At 42.9% G+C, this 22,835-nt stretch overlaps 1 protein-coding gene across 3 annotated transcripts in view; it reads right to left on the minus strand.

Moving 5' to 3' along the window:
• IGF1R (insulin like growth factor 1 receptor) overlaps positions 1-22,835 on the minus strand; it is a 169,259-nt gene that overhangs the window by 18,344 nt on the left and 128,080 nt on the right. For 2 of the 3 annotated variants that reach the window (XM_058033171.1, XM_058033173.1), the window contains exons 4-18: positions 21,598-21,743; positions 20,026-20,170; positions 16,500-16,714; positions 14,398-14,524; positions 12,927-13,165; positions 12,309-12,476; positions 11,937-12,141; positions 7,494-7,780; positions 5,973-6,109; positions 5,514-5,673; positions 4,402-4,507; positions 3,027-3,097; positions 1,528-1,757; positions 1,165-1,275; positions 376-535 (exon numbers count right to left, since the gene is read on the minus strand). In XM_058033171.1, the coding sequence (XP_057889154.1) occupies positions 376-535; positions 1,165-1,275; positions 1,528-1,757; positions 3,027-3,097; positions 4,402-4,507; positions 5,514-5,673; positions 5,973-6,109; positions 7,494-7,780; positions 11,937-12,141; positions 12,309-12,476; positions 12,927-13,165; positions 14,398-14,524; positions 16,500-16,714; positions 20,026-20,170; positions 21,598-21,743 (2,507 nt within the window). The remainder of the gene's footprint in view (positions 1-375; positions 536-1,164; positions 1,276-1,527; positions 1,758-3,026; positions 3,098-4,401; positions 4,508-5,513; positions 5,674-5,972; positions 6,110-7,493; positions 7,781-11,936; positions 12,142-12,308; positions 12,477-12,926; positions 13,166-14,397; positions 14,525-16,499; positions 16,715-20,025; positions 20,171-21,597; positions 21,744-22,835) is intronic. The other variant, XM_058033172.1, reaches the window with a different exon arrangement.

A 22,835-nucleotide genomic window follows, 5' to 3' on the forward strand; every position in this document is an offset into this window, starting at 1 on the left:
ATTCTCATTCTTGAATCAATAAACAGGAGGTAGAATTATTCTTGTGCGTTGTCAGAGACATGAATGACAGACCAGTGCTAACTGCACCATCCACCCAGATGTCTGCAGTACCTGAACCTAAATCACTGCCTCTTTTTAAACCCACATGCTGTACTGCTGGCTCACTGCAACAACAGCAAACAGAGGTATTCCAGAGGTTTCAACTCAGTGTTAACTGCTCACAGGTCTTAAATCACAGTAATCTTCACAAGGAACATATTTCATTCTGCAGGTATTTCAACTAGAAAAAAAACCCAAAAAAATATCATAAAAAGCTTTCTAAGACTGATTTTCCAGGATGATTCTACGAGCTGGGTCAGGGTTGGGAGAGCCCACCTCCAATTTTGACAGTGAAGTCCTCGGCCACCATGCAGTTCCTGGCAGCCAGGTCCCTGTGCACGAACTTGTTGGCGTTGAGGTAGGCCATGCCGTCGGCGATCTCGCCCGCCATCTGGATCATCTTCTTCAGCGTCGGCGGCGCCTGCCCGGGGTTGTTCTGAGCAACACAGCGTCAAACAGTTAACACACCACAGCCCCTCTCCTGTGCACACACTGGCTTCGTGTTCTGCTCCCTTAATTTATCCATGCTGGAATTTCTAGATCAAGGGCAAAAGCTGCTGAGCTCATTTTCTACATAGGCTGCTGTGATTTCAGTGGTGAGTGACCTGTGTGTCATCTTTATCCTTCAGACTCTGCATCATATGAGGCAATTTTAGCTGTTAGACTGATGGCCTATGCATGAGAGTTTGCACAGGAGCTAAGGTAACAGATATTTACTTTCCAGCAGGGGCAACAGGCAGGACACGCAACGTGAAACAACTATCCTAACACATGTTCTTAAACCAGCCAATTTCTGTAACATCTTGATGGGAAAGTAGATCAGACAAGAGACCTAATGCAAATCAGGAAAAGAGGGCTCGGTGGCACAAGAAGGGACCTATTCCATGTGGCACCCTGGGCTGCCTCATGAAAGAGCTGCTGGAGATCACACAACAGCTCATGTTTTGTCCTTAGACTGAAGGAGAAGGGCAGGAAAGGCTAATTGCCTGCTGCTTCCAACGTGAGGCTGTCTTGTTCAAGATGATTCAAACTGAAGAAATAAACATCCAGCCACTCATGACTCACCTCTGTGTCTGGCCTCAATGATCTCAGGTAACTTTTGAGGTCCCCACGTGTCATCAGCTCCATGATAACCAATGTAGGCTGGCCCTGAGAAACAACACCAAGCAGCCGAACCTGGCAGAAGAAAAATAAATGTTCAGTACAAGTATACAGGTACAACTAATTATCATTTATTCATGTTGATGTGTAGCCCTGTGAGAAAGGTCTGAATGTAGATTTAGTTCCAATTTTTGACTGGGGTTTCATGATAATATCACAAAGCTGCACAGAGTTGAAGCTAAAATCCCAAATTCACTCCCAGAACAGCCTTGTGTCCATGAGCACAGGGCTGGTGAGTCACAGGCTGGTCCCACCTCCAGGACTCACCACATGGTGACAGTTGAACTCCTTCATCACCGAGGCCTCGTTCAGGAACTCGATCCTCTCGCGCATGCTCGCGGACTCGTTGACCGTCTTGATGGCCACCCTGGTCTCTGGCTCATCCTTCACCACTCCCTTGGCTATTCCCTCGTACACCATCCCAAAGGAGCCTTGCCCCAGCTCCCGACACATGGTGATCTTCTCCCGGGGCACCTCCCACTCGTCAGGAACATAAACTGGGGAGAGAGAACAGACCCTGGTGTTCCACAGTGCTGGGATCCCTCCCTGCTCCATGACAGCCCTGGGGCCCAAACCCCAGAGAGGTTTGAGACCTTGCACCATGTGTGCAAACAGGCCACATGTGTCCCATACAGAGGCAGGGGGATGGTGGCACACAAATAAATCCGAAAGAAAGGTGGGCCTGAAGCGGCCTCACTATGGTACTGACATACTAAGATAGAAATAAGGAACCTCAAAGGCAAAACCAGAGTGGGAAGAGGCTCAAATCAATGCTTCAGGTTAAATCTTTTCTTGGAATCCTTGCTCTCCTAATTCTCCCAGACAGCATCAAACAGACTTGATCATCTGTATCAGTTTAGTGTCTGCTGTATTCCCTATTAACACTGAGTTTATGGCTAGAGGGAAGCAGACTCTGATCCAGCAGCTCTTTGCATGGCACTATTCTGATCCCTTGCACACACCATTGCACCAGCAAAGGCAGAACTTGCTGCTGCTGCTGCAGGTCTTTGATCTGAGGCAGAAAAGAGCTCTCAGAAGGTGACTGCCAGGAGGCAGGACTGCCTCAGGCAAGAAGACATCCAAGCACTCACTGATGCTGCTGCCTATCAGTCACCAAAGGAGGGGACAGTTGTGTCACATGCCCTGCATGGGTGAAATGACAGGATGAAACCAGAGGATTATAGCATGAACAGTGACAGACCTTTAACCCTAATGGTGTTGCTACAAAAAAGAACAATAAAATAGTCTGCTGCCACTCTGGGTAAACCCATTACTCTCCTGGGGGCTTTGGGAAATACTATTCCAGCAAGAATTCTACAACAGCAGCACCAAACTAAACCATAAACAGGAAAACTGAGGCCTCAAGGACATTTGTCTGATGCTGTGATTTCTTCAAGTAGTGGGTTTGTTTCACTAGGGCAAAACAGAGCTTAAAAAGGCAAACATGAATGAAAGACCACAAATTCATTCATTCTTCCTTCATTCCAGTGAACACATCACTGGATGAGTAGATGTTAATCTGAAAGTGAAAATACTGAATCTGCATTTGCCTCAGGTGGATAAAACTCCAGGAAAACAATTCAAAAACTCCTCAGTTTCAACAGACAAGTGGCATTTATGCATTAGCAATTGTGGATTCCAGAGTTGTCCTAATAAAATAGGAAAAGTGGCTTTACAGCACATCTTTTAGGGTTTCATACCTTTCAAAGTCAGACACCAACAGAACACAGGACAGTAAAAGCATCACAAGCTAAGGTCACACTCACCATCTGAGGCACTGAAGTACTCAGGGTTCACAGAAGCATAAAGAACTCCATTGCCCAGTCTGTCACTGTTCCTGTAGAAATACTGGGGTTTATTTCTTTTATCTTTAAATCTGAGTATATTTCAGACCATCTCTTGTACAGTTTTTCCACTGCTTGCTCAACCACAGAATATTCTTTACTGAACATGGAGTTTTTCAGACAAAGGGACAAACAGATCTTATCTACCTCACATAATCAATGGGAACACAGTCCAGAATAGCTTGTCAGGAGTTCTGACAGGAGTCTTCTCTATACCAAATCAGCCCCAGGAAAATGTAAACGTAAGGTACTTCTAGCTTTCTTTTAAGAAAAGCTATATTTTTATACAACCAGGAGAGCCATGGTGGAGAATGCACTTTAACATCTTCAGATCTGCTGTGGGAGTGAAGTTTTTTAGCAAAAGACAAAAGTGGGGCATTCCATTAAGCTATTTCCAAAGTGTTTCTAATATTTCATTTTAAAACCCCACAATGCCACACCTCCCAATTTTAAGAGGTGATTTTCAGAATAAGGCATGTAATAAATGCACTTTGAGAGCTTTTGCAGGAGACAGGCTCAGAGAGAAAATATTCAGTTTAAACAAGGCAAAATTATCAGGAATTTAACCTAGGAGAGCCTAAGGAAGGCAAAGCAGATATTGTAATCACCAGAGACAAAGCCCTGTCTGGAGAACTTGAGCAGAACTGGTACCACTGCAGTGCTAGCAGTGAATTAGAGCTGGAAATCATGGGACACTCAATGAGCATAATTAATGTGGAAGTAATAAAAAACATCCACAGCTAGAAAATTGCAAGTCTGAACATTTATAGTGCTATTAAGTTCTCATTATGTATTTCAATGAGATAAAAAAAAATATAAATCACTAGTTACAAAAAACAAACTGAGGAGAACAAATTACCAGAACAGTCCCAGTGACAGCCCTTGGCCAGAATATAATTTTTTAAGTGGATGTAAGACTTAAAAAAACCCTCTAGAATTTGAAAAAATCAGATTATCCTAAATGGAACTAACTTTTCATGATTTATATTGACCCATATTTCAGTCAAATCTTATACAGGTCCAGTGTGTGCCACCACTGCCCCACAGAAATGTTCCTCACAGCCTTCCTCTTCCCAGTCAAACATGACACTGCAATAAAAACCCTTTTCATATCTCCAGCAGCAGCAGCAGACAGATGCTGCTAACTCTAAACCACCTCCTTTTCCATTCCAACAGGGCAGAATCTACCTCTCAACTCCTCTGAATGGCATTTCTCTTTAATCTCTAACTCACTCCACAGGCACAGATTTGAAAATAAACAATTCCCCTCCTGCAGGTTTAAGCACATGGAACTCACCTCTTTTTGTTAAAGACATAGAGCATTATCAGCAATCCCCCAAGGATGAGCAGCAGAGCAATAGGGAGCACAATTACCAAGTGCAGGAAGTTTCCATAGTTTGCTGCTGCAACCAACAAGAAAACAATTGTATCAGGCTTTCTATAAAACCTCTGTTAACAAAGAAACATTCAATACCCACTCAGTGTATTTCCATACAGGGAAGAAATCAAAGTTCTCATTTTCTTGTCTGATGTGGAAAAATGCACTCAGAAACCCTCCCTGCCTGCAGATGAGTGAAACAAGAAAGCAGACACTGAGAGGCATTAATTTTGTACAGAACAGTGTCTGTCTGAGCTTTGTTTTCACAAGTTATGCTTAAAGGACTTGCATTCCTCAGTGAACAATATCCAATTGTTCACTTGCACATTCACCTTTTTTTCCACCTTTTGTTCACCTTGCAGCTGCTCATGTTCAGAATATACACGCACTGCTCTTTACTTCAAATTGTTCAAAGTTCAGCAACCAGAAAATCAAAAAGGGGTAAAAGGTGGAGTTGCAGTTTTCTGGGGATATATCTGCTCTACAACTAAACACAGAATGTCTTAAAGAGGGTCTCTGTGGTCATGCTCTTCCAAAATATAAATTACTCCCATTGCCAGGACCAGCATCACCCTTTCGTCAGGACACGTTTTTTATCAAATGTCACTCAGAACAGGTCAACCTGCCAGCCAAAAATCTACACAAATGATTTGTTTCTCCAATTATTTTGCAGTTTTAAGCAGGTTTGCCTTGTTGCCACAGGTTTTGTACACGGCAGCTCCCTGTTGTTATAGCTAACATTCCCACCACAGCTGCTCAGCCCAGGAAGCCACAGCAGGGTGTTCTCCACCCCACACCTGGGTGCACCCCTCACAGACACCCCAAAGCTGCAGGGAAAGGACCACACCTCACACCCCCTTCCTGGCTGTCAACACTTGCCAAAAAATGGACCAGAGTTCCCAAAGAACCATCAGCAAGTGAGAGGAGTGTTCAGAGGCAAGAGGCTCAGATACTCAGCCATATCAACATCAGGAATTATTAAAAAGACAATAAACCCCCAATTTGACACAGACTATAAACACTTTTCTTACATTTGGGCTGCACATAGAAAGAGATGGGCTCAGTCCAGGAGCCATTCCCAGCTAAGGAAGTGGCCTGAACTCTGGCAGAATAGTTTCCAGGGTTCAAGTGAGTCAGTTTAGCTCCTCCAAGCTTCTTGTATTCCTGTCTGGAAACACATTCACGCTTCTCCTAGAAAGAAAAAGCAATTTACACATGTTATTATCTTCACATTCTGGAGAAGGCAATACAGCTGCAGGATAAGTTCATTTTTATAACTAAAAGCCCCACCTGATCAGTCTTACTTCAAACACCATAAGGAGATACGTGGAATTTAAGAATTCAAAGGAAATGAAGGAAAGACATGGTGGCAGGTGCTGGGTGTCTGAAATCACAATTTCTGTTTGTGCAGTATTACACCAAAGCATGTTAATAAAGATCCTTTTTTGTGTATAAATTAGGAGTTATGAGCAGTAATGTCAAATGCTCACCTCGCCATGCTGCCCATATTTGATTTCATACATCAGGATCAGCCCATTAGGATTTGCAGGCTCCAACCACTTCAGGTAGACAGTGTTTTCCTCTTTTGCTTCCCATGATACTGTTCCTGGAATGTTATCTGCTCCCTCTGTAAAATATTTACAGGTGATGTGAGAACAATACCTATGCCTGAAACGGGAACTTCAGCAAGAGTGGAGGAAAATGGAAAGTTCAGAATATTCTTCAGGTGCAGAAGAGCCATTCAAATCCAGGGAACAAACTCCATTGGTCAAGGGCCTGCTGGAGATTAACTCAGTCTGAACTACTGGTTCCCAGAAAATCAGTGCAGAGCATTCAGCTCCACCAGGCATGGGCTCTGTGTGCCAAAAACTCCTGGTTATTAGCACCTGATTCTTCCTTCCCAACACCAAAACATTGCAGGGAGCCATTCCCACCAAATGGCTGCAAAAAGCTGTAAAACACAACATCTGCCCCACTGACAGCCTTTTCCTAAAACAGTCACAGGAAATCCATCCCCTTTTAAAACAGTCTCAGCAGTAATTCAGGAACTGTTTTATCCCTATTTGGTTCCTAATAATTTTACACAACTTATTAAAAACTTAACAGGAATGTGAAATGAGTGTCAGTCTGGACTGAAAAAATACCACCTTCTCAAAGATAACAAAAGAAAACAGGATTGTTTAGCCTTTAATTTTCAGAGTATGCGTTGAAAATCTGAGAACACTTCTTTCCTTTTCCCTGATCTCACAGATTTGCTTGTTTCCTTGAAATAAGCAATACTTTTTGCTTTTTTTACTGACACAGCTGGATCTGGATTATGATAGCCTTTCCTTCCAGAAACAAAACAAAATTGCTACCATTCTGCATCCAATATCCCCAGACATCTGCTGGAGTCAGAAACTCATTGCTGGATGCATATGAGCTTACACTAAAATCATCTCTATTCTTCTCAGAAGTACAATCTGCAAAAGTCCCAACAACGAGTACAGCATTCAATGCTTCCTATTTGAAGTAGTCTAGAGGCCAGGGATTGGGCACAAAGAAACACAGTATTCCTCCTGTTCCCAGGCTGGACAAATGCATGGTCGTACTGTGACAGAAGAAACATTTGGCAAACATTCCCACCAGCAAAACTCCAACATCTGCAAACAGTTCTGAGTGAGCATAGCAAAACCAAACATTAGCAGAGAAACGTTTCTGTGGCTCTATTCAGCACACAGGGAGCTGAGGAACAAAACCTTTCAGCCCACCATGTCTGGGGGTCTCACTTCTATTGCTGGGAAACAGAATCTCTCCTAATTATCCTGGCAGTCAACTTCTCCCTTTCTCCAGCTCCCCAGCGCAGACTCAAACACATCATTTAGTGCACACAATACGCCAGTCAAGGACACAAAATAAAAAAATCTTTGCAGCTCCAATTTATCCTATTGCCTGGATTTTTTTTCACTATACCCCAATGTAATTCTCACTGGTAGAGCTTGTCCCCCTGAGCTTGATCTCTGTGAGCTTACCTGAGGGCATCGTTCTGGCAAACACGAAATTGGACGCGCTGCAGCCGAGCGTGTCGGCCTCGTGGTTGCAGCTGTGGATGTCGATGCGGTAAAGAGTGAAAGGCTGCAGGTGGGAGATGACAGTTCTCTCCTTGCCATCCACCTTGGTCTCAAAGAAGGGATACTCCACCTCGCTCTCCTCCGTGTCGGAGGCGTTGGTGAAGTGCTCGCTCCCGGTCGCGTTCCTGCTCCGCGTGGCCAAGGTGGCGTTGGCGATGCGGAACACGTCCCTCCGCTTCCGGTCGGGCCTGAGGGACACACACAGGTACAGAAAGGGCTCTTTATAGAAAATCTATTTCTCCAGAAAATACACTTTCCTCTCCAGAAAACCGTGCCAAACACCCCAGCGAAACAGGCAACAGCTAATAAAAAAGCTACATAAAGGAAACTGCAAAACAAGAGGAAAACTTTCTCTATATCTGAACCGGTCACGTGTCAGCACATCTCATTTCTCTCTCTTTTGGTCAGGAATCAACCAAATCTCTGAAGCTCACACTGCACCCCGAGATGAATGTGCAAACTTCTGACCTCACACAATAAACCAACCAGCAAAGAACAGTTTCACTGTTACTCAACAAGCATCCTGGATTAGTGGTTCAATGACAGCGATGCTGATGCTTGAAATAAAAATCAGATGGTAAAGGTTGAAAAGGTTAAGGGAGGAAAAACTGTTTTGAAGTTTGCTCGATTAGCAAAGGAAGCTGAGCCTACTGAGAGTTAGCTTTGCAGTTGTGATGAAATTAGAATGTATTGCACTGAGAGGAGGAACCTTGGAAGGCAGCTGAAGGCCAGGAAGGTTCACCACCACTCGGGTGGTCATCTGTGTATCTCTCACCCAAACAAAAGCTCTGTAAAGGAACAATCCTCCTATGTAAGAAAACTCAGCACTTATATTGTGTGGAGGCAAAAGTTCAATGAGCAGCTTTGCCTTACAGGCATCTGGGTGAAATTTAAGCAGAGTTAAGAAGTTGAGGATTTACAGCCACACCATTGCTTTCTCAAGCCCAGGGAACTGCTGTAGTGGACAGCCCCAAGGGACAGGACAAGGATTAACATATTCTGAGAACCACATGGATCAGGTAACCAACACCCTGTGGCCACACTGGACCTGGCCCTTGCTCCTGCTCCTTGCTCCAGATCTGAGGCTGTTCTGTACAGGAGCACCAACTACTCGGGGCCATCTGGCTTTACTGCTCCTGTCCCTTTGTCTCCAAGGGCTGCAGGAATGCTCAAACCCAGAAAGCAACACCCCAGGGGAGGGAAAGGAGAAAGGTAGAACAGTCACACTACGAAACCAATTTGGGCTTGAATCCTATCCCTGAAATCACTTCACCAGTGCCCATGGAACACCTGGCCAGTGCAACAGGTGCCAAGGGCATGAGGTCCAACAGTTCCACCAGAGAGCAAATTACAAACCAGGCAAATGAGGCCTCCCTCAAACACACAACAGGAGGAAAGATGACTCAACAGGAGAACTTAATTCACTGTCAAATATATCATCTGAGTACATGCAGCCACAGAGCAGCATGCTGCAGAGAGAGCCAAGAACAGGCTCACTCAGTTTTGAAACCTTCTGGCAGAGGCTGGATGAATTTTTTTCTTTAGAAGCTCACTACAAAAATTTCCAAAATCCTTTTACTACATAGTGAGTAGTCGTTTTGACACTCTAACCACCATGTAAACCACGTCACAGAAATAAACACAGACAAGAAAGAATTTCCTAAGTTAGCAACAAATTGTTTAAGCAATACACAAGTGAATATCTTGTCAGTTAAGGCAATTTCATAGGACAGAAGCATTTGTGCCTTGTCTACACTGGTATCTATGGAAGTTACTAAACCTATTCACCCTGCTTACAATGTATTGATTTACTGCTTTAGCTCAGTGGAAAGAACAAACTTCTCATCAGTAAGAAGTTGGATGCCTAACCCTGAACTGATGAACATTTGCACAGATTCTGTAGTTAAAGCAGTGAAAACAAAAAGTTCATTTTTAATCAACCACAAAAGCATGTGCCAATGCAAGAACCCAAAAGGCCTGACTTTTCACTGCTTTTATGGGATGCATGGAGCTTCAAATCTCAGGTGGTATCTGGGGGTGGAGGGGAGTACAGCCCTACCTTGTCTTTGGAGAAAAGGAACACAAAACTTGTTGGTGAAAACTACACTGGTGTCAGGAAGAGAAAAGAGCTGAAGGATAACCACAAGGCAAAAGTCATTAAAACATCATGAGATTTTGACCTCAGTGCTTTTTGGTCAAGCAGCTTCCTGCATTCATGAAACGCAGAGATAAAGGCAAAAAGCTAGAATCCAAGGAAGGAAGGGAAAGTCTAGATATAAAAACCTTGAAAAATCATTTATTCTAGTAAGGGAGAAGAAGGAAAAGAAATGCAAGACAAAAATTAAAAATAACACTAAAAATTCAATCAAATAAAAAACACTTGGGATATTTAATAGCAAAGCTCACTCTTTCTGTAGTTCATGGCAATTTTAATGTTACTGCTCAGACTACACACAGAGCCTGTCCCATCCTGCTCATGAGAGAAACAAAAACCTTGAAGAAACTCATTCTCCTCTGGTAGTGAGTGTCTCTTCAAGACTAAGCAAAGTCCTGTTTGAAATCCACCATGGCACTAACACACATGGGGTCATCCAGAAGTTACACAGGAGATTAGATCAACAGACTTCTTAAACAATCTTCAGTCCAATACTTTCATGCTGTATTACATACTGCAACTCTTTCATAATAACCTGGACACAGGTAGAACTCTGGAAACAAATACTACTATTGAGGCTTACACTAACACATTAATTAACTTCTCCCTTGGGAAAGAGAGAAAAAAAATTACATCAAGTAACAAGCTGCTTAGATTTGTCCCATGGAGATGTCTCACCAGCTCATAAACTTTAATTTCCCTGACATACAGTCTCTTAAAAGTTGCTTGGCTATGCAGCTATTGCTGAGCATTGTCCCTTATCTGCTCCTGCTGTTACAAAACACTCTAATGGCAGTAATTTAAGAGAAAAATACAAGCTTTCAGGAAATTCTCTGTGAACTGATCAGTTTATTTGTTACTGAGTTCAAGGTTCTCTGAGTTTTCTTGTAGGGGGGGCAGGACTGCAAGAAAATTTGTGATAAGGCAACATATTCTGAATTACAAGTGTTTGGGAAAATAGAAAAACTTCCTTTTCAACAGACTTTCAAGTAGTTTAGACTTGACATGTGGCTTTCAAAACTCCTCACTGTGTTATTTCATGAAGTCCAAAATCAGATCTTGTGATTTCCCACGGCTCAGCATTTCCATCATGATCACACATGGAGGCTGGAACTTCCCTGTACCTGATCTTGGCTGCTGCTGCTCCTCATCATCACTGCACAAATGCTCAGTGTGACCCCAACACAGCTCAGATAAGATACTTTACACCTCCCAAGAGAGGCAGTATTTAGCTCATCATTCTTTGGATAAAGCTAAGAAGCATTGTAAATATCAAAGTCTCAACCCCAACAAGTCAATCCAACTCATCCATGAATAAAAGTCCAAAAAATCACAATGGAGAACGATCTGAACCAGCATCAATGAAGCAGCAATGCCACACCAGACTTGTCAAACACAGGATTTAACCATGGACTTCTCCTCCCAGGAGGGAGAATGAGACAAGGTGCACCACTGAGATCTAACAGTGCATTAAAGACTGTAACACAACAGCTGCACACTGTGTGCCCTGCCCCAGCATCCAATCACCCTAAGTAACAACACCTTACCTGAAAGATAAATTGGAAACCCAAGGATCAAAATCACCAATTAATTCAGTAGAATCTACTCTGTGTTGCAGCACAGAATCATTACAATTCCACTTAACATGTAAGCAGGTGTTTATGGTGGGAGAGTGGAAATATTTAATACTTCTCTGCAGTGCTGACCCAGGAAACACACAAGACCTTTGCAATTAGTGCAGTGAGAAAAGGAAACCAGTTTCAATTCTGTGAGGCAACTGTGCCCTTAATTGCAAAGATAAATTCACATTAGGAGCACAAGCACTTAAATGGTTATTTAGAGATAAATCACATCTGAAACCCTCTGTCTGCCTCATGTTGCTTGTCTCTAAAACCCTTAGAGACAACGAGCTCCTTAAGTGACTCTTGAGTCTGAAAAGAAACCATCACTGAAATCCTTGATCAATACAGGTAAGAACCCTTACTATGGGCTAGAATTGAAAGAAAAAAAAGAAAATCGGCAAATAAGAGAAACTGCAAAATAAAGCAGTGGAATGTCTCACATGAAAGGAAAGGTAATATTGAGTGTTCCAGGTGTTTCTGTGTGCTGCCATGTCCAGGAAACCTCTAGGAAATGTAAAAATATGAAATTATCAGCCCTACCTCCAAAGAAGTGTCCAAAACCATTACCTGGGGACAAAGATGGAGTTATGAAGGAAGTTCTCAAAGACTTTCCGGTACTCTGCTTCCTCCTTCTCCGCCTGCTTTTCTGCCTCTGTCTTGGGACAAGCACAACAAGGTCCTTTTTCTCCCCCACAGCCCTCTGGCTTGGTGGGCTCAGTGGCTTCTTCTGTATCAATGGTCCCATCAGCATATCTCCGAATTGGGACTTTATCTTGAAAGAAAAGAAGAGAGCTGATTTCTTTCTCTCCAGATCATGGATACAGCAACAATCCCTATTTACCCATTCCCTCTACTGGCTGTTATTTAGCTCTTGCCAGTGAAGAGCCCTGGCAGGCAGAGTCCCAGGCATTTCCACACAAGAGCCTTTGGTTCTCCTACCTTTGGAGCAGTAGTTGTGTCTGTACAGGTAACTGTCCTGAGGCTGCTGCTGCCAGCGCACGATGTAGTAGGAGAGGTTCCCATTGGGAAGAGAGGGAGGATTCCACTTCACAATCAGCTGGGATGAGGAGTTGGATGCTGAAATAACATCCAGGGGAATGGATGGCACTAGAGAAAGAAAAAAAGAAAGAAAAAAGAAAGGTATTTAAATCTAGAGCACTCTACAATGTATTTCCATGCAAGCTTTTGAGTGAATCCCAATGCATTTCTATACTGCAAGGAAAAACACCAACTTATTTCAAAGAAAGGATTTTCTACTTATGCCAACAGTTAAGGATTCAACTGCAACCAAGTCCCAATCCAAAGTTGTACTTAATCTTTACAAAGCCTGAAATTCTAACTCCAAGAAGCTCCCATAGGTCCTAATGAAAATAGTATCTAAAAAACCAGTTTTAATTCAAATTTTAATACTACTTTCATAATTAGTGAAACTGCTAGCACTATGCACATCATCTGCATATAAATTTTATTTCTGTATCAACAACAGAACTTGCACAATAATGCACTGATCACACCTGCAGCATTATCAACCTCTCACCCCAGAGCCCAGCATCTCACCTGCAGCATTGGTTCGAATATATATGATTTCACTTTTTGCTCCATGAATATGATGATTTTCCATCATTGTGAGGGTAACAGCCTTGACATAAATAGCATACTGAGTCCAAGGTTTCAACCCTTGCAGCAGAATTCCAGGATTGTTCTCTTTGTTTGGTGGCAGGTCAACATCAACCATGTTCCAGCTATTGGAGCCACACGCATCTTGCCCATCATACTCTGTCACATTTTTGAATGGTCTGAAATATTCAAAGAAAGAAGTAGCACAAATAGTTATTTTCTCTCAAAGACTGTCATATATGTATAAGAGTACCTTGCTTCAAAGCTGCTCAATGAAACAAATAAAGCTTACTTGCTTTCCACAGCAGAATATACTAGGGAAAAACAGTATTTCCAAGCAGTACAAAATTCAGAGTTCAGTTTTAGTCATGAGCAGTAAAGCAACATTCTCCAAATAAACTCTAAATTTATCTTGTTTTTTTACTCAAAACAGGCAGTGAAATGCTTCAGACATATTTAGACTTTAAATAAACATATATCGAACAGAAGCAACTCAAAACAGTAGTTGACAGTGGCCAAGCTTTTTACCATAAAGAACCCAGAGTTTCAAGACTGCCTTGACCAGGCCAGTGGGCTTTTTACCCTTTTATTTCCACACAATACAAACACATTTATACAGTTCTACTTTTCAGAAGTTGTAACACTAGTGAAAGCGCATACAAATTTTTGTTATTAATATCTGTACACTTGCAAGCACTGGCTTCATTGTAGAACACCACAACGATCTTTTCCAAGTGATGCTGGACATGAACCATTTGTGCTTCCATGTCCCACATCTTTACTCCATGTATCATTACACAGCATCCCAAACCTCCCTTTCACACCTCCAGACTGCTTGGAGAGTTATTTCTGTGCTCATTTGGTTTTTCTAGTTATTTTAAATCTGAGCCATTACAAGGGTATGCAAAGGCAGAGGCATCTCCCAAGTAGTTTGGATTTCTCCAGTAACTGCCCCACACCTTCATTTTCAAGAGATACTAAGGCAGGAAATGACCAAAGCTGGATAGTCTAAATAACCCCAAACCCTGAGCAGACAATTCATCCAGGTGGCAGGGCAAACTCCTGACCTGGCATGCTCTCTAGTCAATTCTTTGCGTAGAGAAAGCAAATATCTCAGTAAACATGGTGACTTAGGAGGAGCTCCAAATTAGACCCCTGAGGAGAGCCAAGCCATCCACCTTTCTCTTTTTTCAAATCTGAAACCTTTTGATGGATCTGCAATCCATTTGTAGGACTCATTCAAACCAATCCTCTTTTTAAAGACGGCTTGTGCTCCACCAAGAAAAGAATCAGAACAAAAGCAGGACTTGAGGATGAAATACACAAACTGGACGAGCCATCCTGCAGTAGGAACAGAATCTTCCGCCCTCCCTTGGACTGCCCTGGTTCATCCCTGATGACATCTACTTACGCCTCTTTGTAGTAAACAGTGAAGCTGATGAGGTCTCTGTAATCCGGAGGGCGATACCGCTCCCACGTCAGCTTAATCCGATTCTTGAGCGTCGTGTTGGAAACAAAATGCAGAATTTTGCTTTCACCTGCAATGCAAAGGGACAGGATATGCCAGAGTTGGCATTACATCACCTGTCAGTGTTTCTTGTTTCTTAGATATCAGTTTTAGCTAAGGAGCCTTTCCAGTAGCACCTATGACACCACCGGATACCAACAGCCTTTGTCTCTGTAGAGCTTCCTCTTTCCTCCTACTACATTTGAGTGCTTAAGGGTAAGCAGTGACCTTGGCAAGCAGTTTAAAAAATGCTTGAGCCACTTGTTATTAATTTTTTTTGAAGCGGATTTTCTTTTAATGCATCATCAGAAAGCTCTTGAAAACTACTTCAGAGTCTCCCTGAGGGAGGAATGGAAGCCCTGTTTATCCACAGGACTGGTTTTGGAAGCGCTGAATTCATCATCTGGCTCCAAAGCACGCGCGGAGCAGTCACCGGCCTCTGTGTGCTCACTCTCCAGGACAACTTTTGACAAGTACCATTTGTTTTTCTGGAGACTGAACAACATGGAAAAGACAAAGGAGTTTACATTCCCATTCATCAGAGGCTGGACCAAGAACTCCAAAACTCAGTTCATATACGGCACAACCATTTGATGGCAGCAGCTTCCAGCTACTCTTCTGAACAGACCTGGATGGAAGCCCACAGCTTTGAAATGAATGGCTTCCCACTACCAACTCACTGAGCTTTCCAACCCAAAACAAAATAGCATTTTAAAAACTTAATTCTTGGATGAAGAAATTGTGTTCTGTCAACTGTGAGCTGGTTTCTAATGTTCCATAGAAGCTCTGAAAATAAAGAGGTTTTCACCCTCGTGTACACTGGCACTGTTGGTGCTATCTTTGCAAAGGCAGTTGAGCTTTTGTTGATTCTTTTGCCCCTCTCAGAGTCAGAAAGCTTTCTGTGCTGGTTTCTTATAAAAGCAGGCAGCGGCTGGCACTGGCCTCAGTGGTAGTAAGGCCTGGCTGTGTGTCTGTAACTCCTCCAGGACTGCAAGGCTTTGCTCTATTGAACGTGCAAAGAATGGAGGGTGCTTACAAGCAGGATCTGGGCCATCTGCGTGTCTGCAGCGCGCCCAAAGAGACATTCAGCAGACTACGTGTCTGAGTTCTGTAAGCACCATCCACAACAAGGGGACTTGACTTATACACAATGTCCATTTTAGTTTACTCAGCTCCAAAAACACCACGAATAGACCAAGGGAAAAAAGCACTGCCAGTTTGAAGGGTTTGAGGTGAAACTTGTAGGCATTCTTAATTCCTAGAAGAGAGATTGCTTTCAAACGTGCTGTTGCACCTGGAGACCTGATGTGCAAGCCACCAAAGCCAAGAGAGGACTTTCCAATAACTCTGACCATTGCAGAATCCAGAATTAAATGCAGATATGCTCAAGCTTAATATTGCAGAACAGTAAAAAGTCTTCTGAATTCAAAAGCAAGCAATTTGAAACAAAGCAGAGCAAAATAAGTTTGAAACAAGCATTTCTAGCAACCAGGTACAGTGTAAGGCAGGAGCTTAAATGCAGCTGAATGTAACAGAAATAGTTTGTTTTGGTGTCTCTGGAATTGTTATTCAGCTGCTTCCTTAGCATCAAGAAATAATAAGTATCAGAGAAAGGAAAATCCCTATAATGATGCACAGTTACAAAGGAGACTGAGAAATTGCTCCTTGTTGGATACACCAAACTACTGGATTTCATTTTTCATTTCCCAGGTACGCTCCTATTGTTATCTGCTGCTGTTGTCACAAAAGAATTTGGGAAGAAGTCATCTCAGACAAGTGGGTTTTACAGATGAGATAGGGACTGTGTAACAACATCATTTTCCACTCATGTGAAGGTACTTTCACAGCTCCAATTTAAAGCATGAACAAACAGAAGGGCTGAAAGCCTCTGTCAAATCCTAAACTGTAAATATGGCAATGGTCAGCAATACATCATCACGTTGGGTTTGTTCTTGTGACACCCCCCTATGCAGTTGGCACTGAGATTTTTTTGTCTGTTTACTTACAAGAGGCTCTCTCCCCATTGTTCCTTGGATTTATATCTCCTTTGCTCTGTCGTCCCTTGGTTCCTGAAACCTCCTCCATACGGTAAATCTCAGAAACACACAGTTTAGGATTAAATGCAAAGTACATTTTCCCCTCACTGATTGTCAAGTTATGATGGTTCCAGTCCCACAGCTGCTGAAGATTGTGGTTGTCAAGCACATAGAAGGAATAATTCCTAGAAGGGAGTTTTTGAAGAAAAAATAGTTTAATTCACAGCTCAGTCCAACAAAGTACTTTACTACAAGAAAACTTTGAAATACTGGGTTTGCTCCCTCTTACTTTAAACTGGTGTTCAGCAAAGGGCTTTCTTCTCTCCCCTGGAGCAAGTTAACCATGACTGTTTAGGGGGCAAGGACATGAGGGTGACACAGGACTCAAAGGTGACACCACACCATCTCCACCCCACTCCAACGTGTTTTAAGAGTTGTATAGGAGCTGCTATGAGGAATATATAAATTCATGTCCTCTGAACAGCAGGTCTCTACACTGGATTTTCCATTTGGTAGCAAATGGGAAGCAGTAACCTTAGGTACTTTATGGAAGGAAAAGTCTTCTGGAGTTCTGACAATAAAACACAGTCATTAACACAGCTCTTGCTTATGTTTACAAAAGCAACTCAGAGTTTGCATTGTGAGGTTTCCTTGCCTTTCTGTTCTATCTCTTGGCCCAATAAAGATTTCCTACATTGTGCCAAGTACAGCTGCACCTGTACATCAAAACCCAACAGCAAACAGTTGCACTGACTGCACAGGATCCACACTTGAGAGCACAGAACTAAACACAGGCAGCTGTGCTGAGCCCACTCCCTAAGCACAGCCCTGGAATAACATGCACATCCTTTATTTCCACAGATACTGTATACAAAGCTGTATGCAAAAGGCCTATTAAATATTATGAAAGCCCTATTAAATATTATGAAGAAATTCCTGGTACTACTCAATTGGGCTGAATTGGGAAAAAAAGCATACATGCAACAGAAGCAAGATTGTAGGCTCTACATCAGCTGCAAGACAACACCTGCAAGGACACTGATATTTGGGACAGCAGGGACAGGAATGCACCACTGGGAAATGAGATAAAGGTCTGTGTAGCTGATGAACCTAAATCAAGATAACCCACCATGGCAGCATTTATTTCACTCTGCTGGGAAGTTCCTTCATCATTAACTACAGCAACACAAAATCCACTATAAACACAATGAAGCCCATCTTACACTGCTAAGATCTTGTGAACAGAGCTACACTGGGCTTTCTACAAACCCTTCTAACTACAGAGTTTCTGCAGGGAAATGTGGCAAACAAACCACAGGGCTCATAAAAAGCTCTCATATTATTCATTTTGGTTTTCCATCAATTATTCCATTTAAAATTTAGCATTACTTCCTCCCTCACCCAATCGGAAACAAAAACTTTGTATTTGGCTCCAATCTGCACAGATTTGCCATTTCTTGTAATGCAGAGCATATTTTCAGAATAATGTGAAAGACAAGTTGTTTTTCTTATTTCCATCTGTCACCTAATTACCCAGGACTTGATTTCTAATGAAGTTGCTATACCTGGTACCACTTCACACAGATGCTGAGAAGAATGTGCTCAGTTAACAAGAGAGCAGAGACATGTTTGTGCTTTCAATGCTTTCTGCCAGCAAAGAACAAGGATGTTGAAGTGCCTGTGGGATTTGACAGACACCATCAAACCTTGTGTTGATTTCAAAGTACTGCACTTTACTAAAGTTAAGTGTTTTCTTGCCTTGGTTAAAAAGCTAAATATATGAGTTTCTGAAACCTCCATACAAATCCAGCCTCACACCTCAGTGTACAAACTACCCAACTCAATGGTGTACAAAACAGGGGGGAGGTTGTTTGGATTTTATAGGCTGTCCCCCAGTTTGCTGCAGAGGTTGAAACACAACATCAGAGCAGGTCAGTGCCCCAACTGAAACTCCTCCTCAGTCATCATCTCCCCATTTGCTCCTGAAGGCCACACACTGCTCATTTTCCAGTACCCAACCTGGGATGCTCTGGGATGTGCCATCCCTGCACACAGCAGGGAACACACAGACCCCAGCAGAGGATGGAGGGGCCTGGCACAGTCAGCACCAGATGAGGGAACAAAACCCTGCAACAGACACTGAGACCCCTCTGGCAGCACATCTCCATCTCAGCTTCCCCACCTGCAAGGAGAAACTTTCTTGCTGTGAAAGCATGTTCTCTACAGACATGGTTTTCAAAAGAGGCAACGAAAACTCTAAAGACAAACAAAGCAGATTCCCTCTAAACTTTCCATGATAACCAAGGCAAGCCAACAGCAACTGAATAAGGAACAAAACATCTGCAGTGCTGTTTTGTCAGTCCAGTTCAATAAATAAAAGGACAGTGGCTGTGGGGTCAATCATGAAATGAGCAACAATCATAATGGGCCTTAAATTACCCTCTCCCTCCCCCCTCAAGGCACTGCTGGCACAAACAGCTCTTGTTCCAGCAGCCCACTGCTTTCCAGGTTAAGATCCCACTCTCTGCTGCTCATAGTTCTGCCCAAGTAATTGTTCAGGCTCAGTCCTTCCTTGTCAGGTGCCTACTTCCACCTAAGTATTTTTGGACATGTTATTTAGACTGTGGTAATGCCTAAATTATGCCAGGCATCTTCCAAGCAAAGAGACTGCCCCTGCCCCTTAGTATGCAACTGCAGTCATTTCCTAACACAGGAATTTTAGCACAAGCAACTCTTTACTATAGATCTGGTTTACCTCCCCACTCAGCTCCATTTTCTTCTTCAAAGCTGCACCTATTTACTTCTCTGTTTGGACCCTCACCACACCTCAGCATCACACACTCTGCAGGGATAAAAACTTTTGCCTTGACAAACTTTTACCATCATAGGAAAACAGGAGTTATGTGCAGCAATAAGTATCACATGGTGAGTAATTATAGAAGCAATATAATCCACAGCAAACATTTCAAGGGATCAACTTTTCCTGACCAGTCTTTTGCATGCTCAGTAGATAATCCATGTAATGCTAACATTTCAGGGAGTTGCAAACAATTGCAACTTGCACTGTATTTCACTTCCAGCTGCACCCCTTGGCCAGTAACGTTCATATTTCCTTTCAGCTCACTTCTTCATAGAACTCTTCTAAAACCCAACAGTAAAGAGCTACAAAGAAATCCAATTGTTTCTGAAGACACTCTTTCCTCAAAAAGAACAAACAAAGCTGCTTTACTGATGTAAAGAATCTACCCAGAAAAATCTAAAGTGAAAAGCAACAGCAAAGGTACCATAAAATACTTGTCATATACTCAATTGAACGTGCTGATTAGGACAGTAATGCAAATGAGCAATGCTGTGCAGAGGTGTTCATGAGGAGAAAAACCCTGCATATTAGTGGAAGAGGAGAGTCCATAAATGAAAGTAAATGGGTTTAAGGAGACTTATTCTCCACAGCTTTCTGTGAAAGAGAAATTGCAGTCACAAATATCTGAACACTTACCCATCCACCTGCTCCTCTCCCAGGATGTACCGTAGGTTCTTCAGGAAAGACAGGGAGACCAAGGCATGGGAATGCCGAATCTTCACATACCCCGTCACTGTCTCTATCAGACCCATAAAATTCTCCAGTTCTGAGGCAATGTTATCTACAGTGAGAAAAAGATAACCATTATTGTAACAGAATTCACAGCTTTGACTATTCTGAATATTCTGCTTCGTCCAGCAGTAGCTCAGTAAAAGATGATGTCTCTATACTTGCTGCTTTTGAAAATGAGAGACACTGGTTTTCCTCCCCCAGAACAGCTGCCTGTGCAGCCAGATGGTTGAAGGGCAAAATAAAGCCACAGAGTAACAGTGGGAAACCAGTCTTGCTTTTCCATACTGGAACACCTGATTTTTCCATGGGCATTGCCCTCTGAAGCCAGCACCAAATGGTGAGCCAGCGTTCTGGCAGGGATGAAAAGACTCTCGTGTAAATGCACACACCATGAGATGGAATTGCTCTTTGGGTATGGAGCAAAGGTCAGGCAGAAAGCTCCACAGGAAAACAGAGAATGAGACTGAAGATGAAGAGGAGAGGGTATGTTCCTCCTCAGCTACAAAACTGAACCAGGTGATGAAACAGCAAAGATAAAACCATCAGGAAGTCCTCCTGCCATGGAGCGTGTTCCAGATAACTCACTTTTCCATACCAAATAATCAGATGCTCTTTGGCACTCTAAAATAATGTTTAAATAAAATTTAAAAAAAACTCCCACATGCTTGCCCCAGCTAACAGGAACATTTCCCCTAAGGGAAGATTGTACCTGGAGCAGTGGGACCACAAATTAAAAAAATCCACCTGCTGCTGTAACTAAACCCTGGAACTTTCATTCAGCATGAGGCAGGGAATCAAACAGATCCCAATCTTTCAATCCTATTCATGAAACTAAAAGGGACCTTCCATAGGGACATACAAGTCCAATAAAAACTAACAGCAATTTTTACTCTGCTTTTAAGAGCTCATCAACTGTCAACACCTCCCTGGCTGATGAATCACTGCTCTGACAAATTTAATCCATTGCTTGCTCAAGACATGTGACAGAAGTGGCCAGCTCACTAACGCTGACCATCCAGCAGCACAGTGTTAGGCTTCATAAGAGCTCTCAGCACTCTGGATTCCCTGTTCTAGCAAAACACCACACCTTGCCTTAAAAAGTGAGGCTCTGCAGTCTTACAATGCCATGTGACAAGTTATTTACCTATCCAGATGCAAGGATTTTCAACTTTTCCACCTTCTTGGGCCTTTATTACCCCTTTGGAACCACTGCTCATCTAACTGCCTAATCTTGGTTCCTTGTCCTGCCAAAAAACCCTAACAAAAATACTAGCTTTCCCTGGGAGCTGCATACCCATTCCACCCACATGGGGCAGGACGGAGCTGCAGAGGGCCAAATCAAACAGGAGCACTGCTCTGGGCCTGGAAAGCAAACAGCTTGCTGAGTTTTTAATGTTCTTATCATCACGCTGACGACAGAAGGAAAAATGTGAAAAGCAGCCTTATCAGGGTTCCGAGAGAAGGGCGATCACTTACTGCCACGGCGGATGTTGATCAGCAGATTTCCCTTGAGAATTGTGCATCCCTGCAACATTTGTGCTGATGTGACTGAGTCAATGGTCTTTGTTTTCCCATCCTCACAAATTTTGGGGCAAGGCCCCTCACAAGGGCTGCAGAACATGCTGTGAGGAAAGAGAAGGACACAGAAAATTAAAAGTGATATACAACTGTGAGTCTACAGACTGCTCCGAGTTGGATTTTGGAAGTTTTTTCCCTCTAAAGCTTTGGCAAGTCCTCCTGGCCAGAATGAAAGCTGTCATGCTTGTTCAGGATACTCTTGCCTGCTGCACTCCAGAGAAGCTGGAGCACTGTACCTCATACAGTGACCCATACCCACAGTGTGACAGCTTCTGGAAGGTTCTGTGGTCCTTCCAAAGTCAAAGGCACTTCAGGTAAAACCCAGTGCCCTTACAACTGTGCATTTACTACAACTGAATTATTTCCAGGAACCCCTCCCCTCCCTTTACAAAGGCAGCCTCAGAGCGCAGGGAGGTTTCATGCTAATCCAGGCCGACCTCACAAAATAGGCCAGCCAAGAACTGGAGATGGGAAAATACTGCTCACATTCTTATAAAGTTGTCTATGTCCATGTCCATAAACCAATATTTAAAGCTCTGCACTAGGGAATTCCATGCTCCTGGCCATTTAACTCAGAAAGACAACTGTGGGGACACACAGTCAGGAGGAATGTGGAGAAAGTGAGCAGTCAATTAGTCACTTTTAAGAGGCATTAAAGCAGCAAGTTAAAGGAAACAGAAGATTGTGTCTTGATGCAAGGACAACTAATTGGCAACAGACATTGGAAGAGGAAGGCCAGAAGTCTAAGCAGGTTCAAAATGGGTGATACAGACGGGAACATCAAGAAACACACATCCCCAAACACAGAGAAACCGGACTGCCAGAAGCTGGGAGGCAACACTGAAACACAGCCTCATTTCTCCTTATACTCACAGGCACTCAGAAGCATTTTTAGCAGCCAAACTCAACCAACAAGAACTCAGGGCAGACCAGCCTTTGGCTGCAGGAGCTTTTTAAATGCTCCATGTTTTTTTTCCTACGTATTCATCTCAAAGTTGGACACTTCATGTGTGCACAACACAGGCCCTCTGATCACTCTTCCTAGTAAATGTCTTTCCTCACTGAAGGTAATTTTCATTTTCCAATTTATTCTAGCATTTTACTTAGTATTTCACAATTACTTACTCCACCTAGTA

The sequence above is a fragment of the Melospiza georgiana genome, chromosome 13, assembly GCF_028018845.1.
Source record: "Melospiza georgiana isolate bMelGeo1 chromosome 13, bMelGeo1.pri, whole genome shotgun sequence".
Lineage (NCBI taxonomy): Eukaryota > Metazoa > Chordata > Aves > Passeriformes > Passerellidae > Melospiza > Melospiza georgiana.